The sequence below is a fragment of the Mustela nigripes genome, chromosome 3, assembly GCF_022355385.1.
Source record: "Mustela nigripes isolate SB6536 chromosome 3, MUSNIG.SB6536, whole genome shotgun sequence".
NCBI lineage: Eukaryota > Metazoa > Chordata > Mammalia > Carnivora > Mustelidae > Mustela > Mustela nigripes.
The window spans coordinates 11,028,327-11,041,049 of NC_081559.1; the positions used below are offsets into that span (position 1 = coordinate 11,028,327).

Genomic DNA, 12,723 nt, shown 5'->3' on the forward strand with positions numbered 1-12,723 from the left:
AGAGCAGGCCGCAGTTTATCAAAAAGCCAAAGCGACTCACTGTGAAGTGGTTTTTTTTTTTTTTTTTTTTTTTAAATACATAAACAAGTCTCTTCTTTAAGAACTCATTTCACAGTCTATTCTTTCGGATTGTAAAGTTCTCTGTCCCATGCAATTTAATATATATATGTAAATATATAGATATATACATATACATATACACACACACTTGTAGCTTCCTTCATTTATTTCGTAGATCTTTTCATCCTGGAACTTGCCTGATGTCTCTTCCCTAAGTGCAAGGATAATGAAGGCAGAGTCTCCTGTGATTATAATTATTATGATCCAGTCAATTGTAAAAGTGTAACACTTGAGTGTCTTTGCCAAGGCGATGTCTGATTCGGAAATACTGAACTTATTCAGTCTATAGGTGTATCCTGTGCAACAAAAGAAATGTCAAAAAAGGTAAGAAAAACAAAACAGACCAAAAAAAAAAAAAAAAAAAAAAAAAAAAAAAAAAAAAAAAAAAAAAAGAAAGAAAGAAAATGTTTTTAAAGAAATTAAAACAGAAAATCCTTGGACCGACGTATTGCTTGGCCTGGTAGGAGTTCACATTATCTCTGGTCAATTTCAGCAGGCGCGGCCTTGCTCTTTTCGGCATTTTCCTCCTCGGCCTCCACTTTGTACATCTCCTCTGAGCCTTCCTCGCTGTCGTTCTCCTCGGACTCCGTCAGCAGCTCCTCGTCCTTATACTCGGCCACGTCCACCGCGGAGCCCAGGTGCTCCTTGAGCTTCCCGTGATGCTTCACGTGATACCGCTGGTTCTGGAAGAACTTGATGATGGTGTGCTTGGGGAGATCCAGCTGTGCAGAAAGCGTGTGGATGGCTTCCTGATCAGGGTACAGGCCCACATCATGGATAAAGCTTTGGAGGATCCCCAGGGCTTCCAGGGAGATCTTTGTGCGAGAACGGGGCTTTTTGGCACAACTGTCTTCCGTGGGAGGAGGTGGGGGAGGAGCTTCTTCTCTGGGCGGGGAGCTCTCCTTGGCCGGCTGAGACTGCTGTCGGTGCAGGACCTGATCATTAAAATTAAGAAGAAAAAAAAATTGAACATTTGACTCAGGATTTCACCTTTCAGAAGCCGTCATCCCTCTGAAGAGTGTGTGGCCTGTCTACCTTCGGACTGCAGTGCTGTAGTCATTTGTAAATTCAGGTCTCTGGCAAACTTGAAAGAATTTCTGGAGATTCAGAATCTCATTTACAAAACCAGAGGTTAATAACAGTAAGGTGCGCGGACATTTATATCCTGAGGCACAAAGAAGTTAAGTTTGTTGTTCCCGGTCATTGGCATTCAGTCTGGCTCCAGAGCCTTCCCCAGGGTTAACCAGGGTGATCACACCACCTCTCTAAAGCCTGAGTGCAAAGAAATGGAACTCACAGTGAAGGCTCTACAATCAGACCTCACGGGTTCAAGTCCAGAATCTTCCACTTAATTGGGAGTCCCTGTATCAGGCACTAACATCTTTAAACCTCAATTTCATCATCTATAAAAGAAGGATAAGACACTGACTTCCTAGAGATGTTGTAAGAATTAAGTAACATAGTATATGCAATGAATAGTGCTTACCTTAAATCAGAGGTTGACAAACTTTCTCAGTAAAAGGCCATATAGTAAATATTGTAGGTTTTGCGGGGCCATACCGTCTCTGTTGCAATGACTCAACTCTCTTTTTGTAGTGTGAAAGCAGCCATAAGTAATATATAAGCAAATGAGCGTGGCTGTGTTCCAATAAAACTTTATTTACAAAAACAGGTGGTGGATTGGATTTGGCCATGGGCCATAGTTTATCCACCTCAAGCTTAGGGCTAACATCCAAGAAATGAGAGTAATTATTACCATCAGCCTCATAATTACCCTTAAGAGTGGAACAGAGAATTAGTTGGTATTCCAGTCAGAAAATCAATACTTCATAAAATTAGGAAGAACTTTTATTTTCTTTCAACCCTGATATTGATCCTTCAATAATGTTTTTTTAAAATACATAGATTTCCAAATTAATTTAAAGATATAACATTTTTCTTAAATGAAAAATTTTAAATGGCTATTTTAAACTCACATAGGTGGACCTCAATATCACCACAAACTATTAATATTCTGTTTTGCACACATTCCCTAATTTCTGTTTTTTAATCCTTAATTGTTCAAGTTTTCTAGTTGTTGTAATTAACTTAAATTTCTTTTTTAGCCCTACATATTCCCCACTTACTAAAAAAGGAAAACTAAACAAAACAGAAAAAGCCTCTAGTGTTTACATAAATTTGTAGACCCAAGACAGAGCTGCTCTTACCCATGGCACCGTATCAGCAGGCTGAACTTTCCAGTTCCTGTAATGGCGCCCCTTGACCAGAAGCACAGGACTTCCTGTCGGCCAATCCCCAAACACCAAGCCAATTCGGGGCTCCACACCTTCTTGTTCTTTGACCTTTCTAAATAAGGTCAGGTATGCAACCCTGGCTACCTGTGCCCTGTTTGTGTTGTCACTTGTAATGATCCATAAAACCTGATCTTGCCCCAAGTCCTTCAGGCACGGTGTTCCACTGTTTGTGAGGTGCCACATCCTCCCAACCCCGGACTGTCTTCCTTGAATAGAGGACACCATACCCGTAACTGAACTGTTTCCGTTTTTGTCAGGCGACCCTAGTTGGGCAAGCTTATGCTTGGTCTTCATTAAATGCTGCTTCAACATCGTCTCTCTGCAGGAAGTAATTTCCCATTTTAATATTTATTTAAGAGCCTCTTCAATTTGATGAAAGAGAGAAAGCTCTCTGGAGGAGACTGTCCTAACAGCTTGCTCCTGCTCCCATCATGGGCCTACGTGAGCTGGTCTTCGTGGTGAGGAGAGAGGACTGCTGGATCCCGGAAAGGAGCCTCAGCCACTAGTCACACTTTACAAAACCAGCAGCAATAGTACATAATTAAAAGGTTTCTGTGATGGTCCGTAGTAAATAGCATTATGTCAACTCCAAAGACAAGGACCACATTTCCTAGTCTCACATCAGTGCCTTACTTTCTGGGTCCTCCCAGAGCCTTTAAGCATAGTTGAGTTCACATTTAAAAAAACCTACATTTCTCTTTTTACCATTCTCTCCTATTTTATGCAGTCTCTTTCATGTTAGAGCAACAAAGCACACATCTTCCAGAGTCCAGGGGGAAATCGATCCCACTGGTCCAGAAGAAAACACATCTGTTTACATTACAGAGTCAATGGTGTGTCCCCATTCCCATCCCTATTACAACCACAATCACACGCTACCCACAAGACCCATTTTCTCTTTTTGGCTATGAAATAGCAACATCAGAGCAAGCATCTAAGAAAAAAAAATTCCGCCACCTCTTCCAGTCTCAGGGACCATCTGATGAGAATACAATTCCTTACCAACGTGAAAACGTCAGTCTGTTATATGGAATTTAGAAAAAATTAGGGCACATGAGATCTTTACCTAAATAAGGTAAGAACAAGCCGAAGAGAACGAAACTTTTCAAACGATAATTAGCAACCACGTAACAATCAAAATAATAATACAAAGAATAATCAAGTGCGAATAAGAATATCCATCACAATGAGCTGATGGCGGTGGCAGAAAGAAATGTGAAACACAGGGCCATCAAACAGGGGCACTAAAGGTCCATATACTGTTGACCAATTAAAGTGAATGTTCTTGGCATTTTCTTTACTACTTTCAACTAAGAGTAAATTCATGTGGTCTGCTGTGGTAAGCTGGCATCAGCAAAAATCTGAGAGCTCTGTTACTTCAACATCCTAATTATAGCCGGAAGGGAACGTAGAGTTGTGCTACGGGCCTGTTCAGGGCACTTTGATGGCAGAAGATATTTGCTCTGAGGTCATAATCTGGGCAGCCTGACCATTGTAATAAATGAATCCCTATGTCAACAGGTGAGGATTTTGGTTTTTTGGTGAGAAAGAGAGAGAGGCACTGAAATTATATATGAAATATGTACTCAAAGAACCTATATACTCAAGCACGAGTACCTCCTATTAGAGCAATTGCGTTAATTGGAAAACAAAAGAGAATTAAAATGCCCCATTTTCTAAATTATGCTTGCCTTCTGTAGTAAAAGTCAGCATAATGGTTCCATTTAGTTAAATAATTAGATTGGTTCTTTAGGGGTTTTCCATTTTGCACTGGTTAGATTTAAAGAGATTTTCCAAAACTAGACTTTGAAGTTACTATAATCTTTCTGCATGATAGGGTTAGTTCTTCTCCTAGGTCCAACCAACTGGCCGCCCTCACCTCTCCTTTCACAGACTCTTGCTTTGCCAACACACGGAAGCAGAGAAGCCACACATGAAACAGCAGGGCAACAACAGTAAGAACAGCCACTTACTGGACGCTTACGCTGGGCCAGGCAGCGCTAACAACTTTACCCAGACTGGTTTACTCAATCCTCATGGTTCCTCAGTAAGGTGGTATTTGGATCAAGAATACTCTGGAGGGCACCTGGGTAGCTCAGTTGGCTAAATATCTGCCCTCCACTCAGGTCATGATCCCAGAGTCCTGGGATTGCGTCCTGCATCAGGCTCCCTGCTTAGCATGGAGTCTGCTTGTCCCTCTCCCTCTGCCCTCCCCCTGCTCATGCGTTCTCTCAAATAAATAAACAAAATCTTAAAAAAGAGAGAGAGAGAGAGAACCTGGAATGGGCAGCACCTCAAGAAAACCCTTTACATTGGAAATTATAAACACGGTGACCTGTCAGTGTGAGAAAGTGGGTTTCCGAGGGACAGTAATGTCACTGCCCATCACAGAAGAGGAGATGGTTCTCGGAGAACTAAAAGCAACAGAAACGATCTACAAAGAGAAATGTTTTATTTCTGGTCATACGATATTGTACAGTGAGTTGGGTGGCATGACAATATTTACAGGAAGAAGCATAAGTGACATTTTGAGCATCTTCAAGCCGATAAGTAGAGAGCCGTCAAAATCGAGAATGACAAAACAGGCAGCTCTAAAGTGAAACCGCCTTTCAAGTTTGCAAAAGGGCCTGTCTGAGTATTTTCAGTCACATGGACACACTGGCTGTCATTCCCTTTCAACTACAATAGGCGTTTAAGACCTGAAACCGAAAGGTGCCCTAAGTTCTGTCCCAGCTAGCTTCATTCCCTCCAAGGTCTTTTCTTTTTTCTTTTTCTTTTATTTTTTTAAGATTATATTTTTTTTTTATTTGAGAGAGAGTGAAAGCAAGAGAGATCCCAGAGGGAGGGGAGAAGCAAACTTGCCGTTGAAGGGAGAGCTCAATGCAGGGCTCCATCCCAGGACCCTGAGATCATGACCTGAACCAAAGGCAGACACTTAACCGGCTGAGCCACCCAGGCAGAAAGTTGTTTATCATCTGTTGACAATTTTTAAGAAAGAAAGGAAAAAAAAAAAGGTAAAAAAAAAATCACAACATAGATTTTCCCACTAACCAACTGCAGTGGCTTTTTATTATGACAATCAAGGAAGTATAGAGTAAAGCCTAATGCTTACAAAACCATCTTTCTGAGAAAGGACGATCAATGCAACCCCATCTTAAAATCCTCCCATCTAAATGGCAGGAACTTTTCTTCATTTTCTTATATCTTGAATAAATAATGTCAATTCTTCTAGCCTCATCTTCATAGGACAGGTTTCTGAACTCCCATTTAACTGAATTCTAGTTTTTCTGTTTGAATTTCTCAGAGATGCTCAAATTTCCTTGTTGGTTCACTAGATGAATCAAGTCTGCTTCCTGTCCCCTCCACATTCCCTGAGTAACTTAAGTGAGAGGCCAGGCCATTGATTCCTGCTGGATGGGCCAAGAGGTCGTCCTGTTCCTCAGCTCATGTGATAATTCAGACATCTATTTTGTGGCTGATTTTTTTTTTCTTTAAACCACAAAATTTACAATTACTTCAACCAAGACAGAGAATGACCTGCCAAATGAATCGAGATATATGTTCTTTTCTAATGAGTTCTTTCTTCACACAACTAGATTTACTGTTTTCTGGGACTTTTCTTGAGTTAAGATTGTGAACAGAGCATCTTCCCAGATATTGAAGTAAAAGAAGCTGCCCAAGTCCACAAACTTTCCAGCTTCATCCTTTCCCCTCTTTTTTCAAAATGGACCCAGGAGTTGACCCTTTCTATTCCTAACGCCCACCATCTCTCTTCACGTGATTTCCCCACGTGATGGAATATATCCTTCTGTAAAGATAGCCATCCATCCCTTCACTTTTGACCTTTGCAAACAAGCCTGATCATTCATTCTAGCTCTATTTTGGTATAGATTTTTCTTCCATCACAACTGAACTTAAATTAGTTAACTATTCATCTCTAGTAATTTCTACAGAGAGTTCTATTTCATAGCTTCTCTTGTCGATTTTTCAATATGACAATCAGTGTTCATAGCATAGGAATAGCTGAGGATCTTCGAGAATAACAGCAGTGGTAGGAGCAATAGAAGCAGTAATAGATGGTAGCATTTGTGTGAAGTTCATGAGCTGAACACTGGCCTAACTGCTAAAAATACATTAATTTTACCTAATTTTATTTATTTTCACAGTAATCCTGCAGGCAGATTATTTTTGCCCTTATTTTATGATGAGAAAACTGGAGTTCAGAGAGGGTAGAGGTAATCTGTATGAAGCCATATAGCTTAAAAGTAGAACTGGTTTCCAAAACATGTCTGTCTGGCGTTGGTGGTATAGTGGTGAGCATAGCTGCCTTCCAAAACATGTCTGTCTGATTTGAAATCCCATGCCCTTGAGCATTCATGTTCCCCTGCCTTCTGTTAGTGAGATTACATAAGAAAATTGAACAAACTCTCTAGACTTTGAGATGACAGACATAAATTAAATGCCAAGTAGTAATAAATACTATAAGCAAAAAATTGAGTAACGCAAAAGGAGGGGAACTGGGGAGAGTGAAATTCACTTTAGATACGGTGACTCAAGGAAGGCTCCTGAAGGAGGCTGCACGTGAGCAAAGGTCTGAAGGGAGCCAGAAACAAGCCATGAAGAAGAACATTCCAGGCAAAGGAAACCGTAGCACGGTAGGGAGGAATATATTCGATATATTTGAAGAACATCAAGGAAGGCGGCACGTTGAGGTGCAACAGCCACTAGGCACGTGGGGCTACTTGCATTTTGTTAAATTAATTAAAACTAGAAGCAAAACAAGCCACATTTCATGTGCTCGATTGCCACATTGTGCAATACCATATGGGACAGCACATTTTCACCATCACAGGAAGTAGTGGTGAACAGCCCTGTGCCAGAGAGAAATGATGAGTGGAAGGTCGCCAGGGCCAGACCCTGGCATTCTACTGTCAAGGTGATAGAAAGCCTTCAGTGAACTGCAATCATATTCTGATTTAGCCAGAAATGTAGTAGGGCTTGAAACCACCGCTATTGCTAAAGAGAAGAGAGATGTTCATATAGCCACATACTAAGTAAGAAAAACTCAATATATTACTGGATTTTCAAGAGACCGTCCCAAAGAGCAACACTATTATAACAACAACCAGTGCAGAAGAATGCACTGATACTTCTATCCTCAAGAGAACAGTTAATTTACATTTAACTGACGGCTGCCTTCTTCATCAGACGTGCTTATCATGTCTGAAAGGAAATATGTTGAAGACAATCAACCCTAGTTAAAGGAGAAAAAAAATTGTCAGTTTATCAAATATTTATGGAGTTTCTATTATAACGGGACCTATTAATTTACAAAGGTTTCTAATAAGTAGTCTTCTCACCAACAATTAAATGTTGATAAATAAGTTATGGATAGGACATCAACAAATAGAAAGTTAAAAGTCCAATAAATTCCTTATTTACTTGCTGAAATCTCTTTGGGCCAAAATATGATATTTAAATATATAAAAGGACATAACAACAGTGACAAAGAAATAAGAGTCGTAAATATATTCAAAAGACGCATCAACTTCAAAACAAAACCTCAAACTTCCTTGCCCGGTGACAAAGCACAGCCATAATACGGACCCATGCTGTTTCTCTGCCTTCAAAACTGGACAGTTTTTGAAAACACAAGGACAAAATGGTACCATGACAAAAGTCGACTAAGAAAGATAAAGCAGCTCTTCTTAAACCTCTCAGGGTTCAAATAGATTTTGAAGGCCTCAATGAAAACCAGCTGGGAGCCATGTGTAAAGTGTAATGGTTTTTGCCTGCAGGGGAGGAAGCGAGATCTTAAATGATTAAGTTCAGGAAAGTATATAATTCACTGTATCATTATGGGGTGAACTGGATTACTTATAATAAGCCAAGACTTTGTGGTCTATTTTATACAGAGAAAATGAGAAATTATTAGAAAGGTGACTGTAGAGGGTGCCTGATCCAGTAATAGGTTAAAACAAAAGTTTTCCCAGGTGGCCGCATCCACATCTCTGTGACAAGCCTAACCCAGAGGACGGAGCTTCACCCAGAGCTTCGGGTCCTGAACCGGTGCCACTCACCAGCCAGCGATGAGAACATGGACAAGATGACCTTTGTCGGCCTTTATTTTGCATTAATACTGGAATTATTTTTACTTGTTTAATTTACCTCATCTACAACAACAGAATGTAAAAGAGTCGATCCACAAAAGAAAAGCATTCTTCCGCTAAGAGTCCTGAGAAAATATATTTAACAGGAAATGAGAACAATTGGTTGGAACAACCGAAGAGCCCCTGTGTATAATTCAGTGAGAATTTGTTAAATAAATAAATGAGTGAATGGTGCCATTTTAAAATACATTATATATAAAATATCATGTAACTGAGATATTTAGGTTTTAGCAATCAAGTTCTACCCCCAATATTCCGTTTTCCACCAAATCAGCATTTAAGACAATTAATTTGGGCTCAAAATTCAGTGGGAAGAACTTCGCATTAATGGTTGCTAATTAATATAAATATTAAGGTAACCATTATATATCGATCTCACTTACTGGACTGCGAGCTCCGTATTGGCACACCATATGTCTGGCACACAGTAAGTGGTCAGTACGTCTTTGTTCTGCTCTACTGGATTAATTCCATATTCTTTCTTCTTTATTTTCAGTCCAGTTATTATGCTTGTTTTGCATAACTTGTTATTACTACATTTTAGTAAAATTATGTTTAAAAAGTAAATAAACTGTCACTCATAGGAATGTATATCTACCGGATATCTGAAAGCAAATATGATTTTTTTAATCATTTATTTTTAAAAAACTAAGGGCACCGTATAACCCATATATTAACGGCACGGCATGTAAGCTATGAGGAGTTTTGGGGTCACAGAATTTTGGCTTCGAGTCCAGTCTCCACCCTGAAAAGCACATCTGCTTACTAGCCTTGCAATTCTGAGCAAGCTACTTTGAGCCACAGAGCTTGTTAATCCGTAAAATCTTCCTTTCAGTGCGATGAGCATCCCGTGAGATACTGCAAGCTCAGGACTTAGGAGAGTTCTCCTCATAAGCAAGACTTCTGTAAGTAATAACTACCGTGAAAAAAAACGCGACGAGGATTTAAGAATCGGTAGTATAATGCCTCCTGTAGTTTTCTATCAGTTAGGCTTATTACAAAAATTAGCAACAAATTCAGAGATCTGTTTTTCTTTTCTACTCCAAAGATGGGGAGGTCTACCAGTAAGTTTCCCTATTCCTTCCACTCATTCACTACATACACCTTTGTTCTTTAAAATGGCCCCTAACACAGAGAAGTTGCCTTTTAAGCATCTGTCACATGGAATGATATCTCATAGTCATAGACCCGTTCAAGGTGACACCTTCTATATGCGCAGCCTGGGATCCTTTTAGCAACACACACTTTATCAGTGGTTCTCGAAATGCGGTCCATGGACCCCCATGGAAACCCTGATTCCCTGTCAAGAGCTCTAGAACACCAAAACTATTTTCACGGCAAAACTAAGACAGTATTTGCCTTTTGGGCCATGCTGAAATGTATACCGATGGCACAGAAGCAATGGTGGGAAAACCGCTGGCCTGTGAAAATAAATGAAGTCAGTAGCACCAAACCGCGCTGGTAGCTGTACTCTTCACGGCCACGTGCGCCCAGTAAAAATGCCACTTTCATTCAAGACTGTCCTTGACGATGCAGTAATAGATGATTAATTATATTAAACTCAACCCTTGAGTATACGTCTTTTTAAAAGTCTGTGAGGAAATGGGAAGTGCACATAAAGCCCCTGCATGGAATGCTGCAGGAGACGGCGGTCCTGAGACCCGTGCTTGTGTGATTCTCTGATTTGCAAGCTGATCTAGCCACCTTCGTCATGGAATCTCATTTTTACTGGAAAAAACAACTAACAGACAAACAAATTATGGTTATTCGGACTTAGATATCCAACAGACATTTTCGTAAAAATGAAGTGAGTCTGCCACTCTGAAGAAAATAATCTGAGAGTATTTTTGCCAATGATAAAATTTGATCCTCCCAGTGAAAAATTAAAATTTTGAAAAACATGGAGCTGCTGCTAGTGCTTAACAGCTCCCCACTACTTAAAAGACTCTCCTGATGATACTGGTGGTTAATTTAACAACAACAAAAAAATTTTAATATTTAAATTATTTATTTATTTATATTTTAAGATTTTATTCATTTATTTGACAGAGAGAGAGAGAGAGAGAGAGAGAGCGAGCATGCACCAGCAGGGGAGCAGCAGGCAGAAGGAGAGGGAGAAGCAGGCTCCCCACTAAGCAGGGAGCCCGATGTGGGTCTCAAACCCAGGACCCTGGGATCATGACCTGGGCCAGTGCCCCCAAATTTTTAAATATGTCATACAATGGGGGTGCCTGGGTGGCTCAGTTGTTGAGGGTCGACTCTTGATTTTGGCTCGGGTCAAGATCTAAGGGTCAAGATCTAAAGGTCTGTGCTCAGTTGGGAGTCTGCTTGAGATTCTCTCCCCCCCCCCCGCCCTTCCCCCTGGCTTGTACCCTCTCTCAAATAAATAAATCTTTAAAATAATAAATGAATGAATGAAGTCATACAATGAAATGTGTTAGCATTTGGAAGATCCACATCACTCAGTAAATCAATATTTTCCAAATGACCAATGCATAATATTACAAAATTATGTATAGGTAAAAGATCCATTCAAAGTGCAAGGCAGACCAATGAATTATAAAGCATGCAAGTTTATCAGTACGACTTTGATTCCACTTGGCAACTAACTTTTATGAAACTACTATTTGCAAGGTTCTTCTGTAGTAATAAAGAAAAATATCACAATTACCTGGAAAGGCTATTAAAATATTCCTCCCTTTCCTAATCACTTGTCTGTGTGAGACTTGAATTTCTGTTACTCCAACCAAAGCCAACAAATACAACATATTGTATCAGATTAAATGCAGAAGCGATTATGAGAATCTAGTTCTCATCCATTAAGCCAAATATTTAAAATATTTGCAAGAATATATATATAAAAAATGGTAACTCTTCTCATTTTTTTTTGTTTTGGAAATAGTTATTTTTCATAAAGATGTAATATTTACATATGTTATTTGCAATTATTTTAAAAATTAATAAACATTTAAAACATTCTCAATTAATTTTTAATGTGGCCAATATTGATAGATACATTATTACTGGAGTCCTCAATAGTAAGACTGAAAGGGGATAGTGAGACCAAAAAGTTTGAAAACTCTCCACTACATGAATTATGCTCAGTAGATAACTCTGTCTTTCTCGTAATGAAAACAAAACATTTAATAGAAAATGCAGAATGCCCCCTCAGTTAAAAAATCCTTACTTGTGCCAAATCACCAAGGAAGGTCTTGGAGAATGAGCATAAGAAAAATTAAATGTGCATTATGATTGATCTCTTGAATTTTTGCAGGCAAAACATTCTCCTAGATAAACAACTCAGCACTATTTCTAACTTCAAATGATGTTACTTGAGTTGACTCTTAACAGATGTAATTTCACATCCTAACTCTATTATAAGACTTATTAAAAACCATGGTTTAGTTTCGTTGCTTTTTTTGGATTATACAGTATCCTAAGGTCAAAACTCAGGAAATCTGTTATTAAAAACAAACAAACAAACAAACAAACAAAAAAAAAAAACCACCAAAACAAACAACAACAACAACAACAAAAAACAAGTATCCATGAAGCAATGACAAATTGCACTCTACAGGTGTTAGATTACATTTTGACTCCAGGCAGGTTTAATATAAGTTGGTCTCCTTTTACAATTGCTCTTAGCACATACAGTTCTAGGAAGGGGATTTAAAAGAAAGAAAAAAGAGAGAGAGAGAGAATAAGAAAAAAATTAAAAAAGAGTAGTGCTCAATAAAAGAAGAGCATGTCAGGAGAAATCAATACAAACAAGCAAAATGGTAGGAAGTCTGACATGGAAATATGTGTTCAATTTCATCCAGCCTTCATCTTGAGTTTCTTTTAATATTGTAACCAAGATGGTATTGGAACATCGTGTATGTTTTTAATGCAGTTTAATAATTGTTTCTCAAAATAAACACTTTGGTCAAAGATAAAAGCATAAAAACACTGTGACACAATAATCTGTTAAAATAAACTTAGGGGATGGAGGAAGCATAGTTCTTAAAACAGCCTTTGGCTTATATCATTTCCTCTTTGGTAACAAATTGAGAACAACTATACCAACAACTTTGGTACGGTGTGGAGGGCAAAAAAAGAATGTTGTGGTCATTAATCCGACTATTGGGTGTGGCAAGAAT

At 39.0% G+C, this 12,723-nt stretch overlaps 1 protein-coding gene across 1 annotated transcript in view; it reads right to left on the minus strand.

The window, feature by feature from the left end:
* Positions 1-538: 538 nt before the first annotated feature.
* The window catches only part of SATB2 (SATB homeobox 2), a 181,492-nt gene continuing 169,307 nt past the window's right edge, over positions 539-12,723 (minus strand). The window contains exon 11 of the mRNA XM_059393138.1: positions 539-1,055. Coding sequence (XP_059249121.1) covers positions 594-1,055 — 462 coding nt within the window. The 3' untranslated portion in view covers positions 539-593. The remainder of the gene's footprint in view (positions 1,056-12,723) is intronic.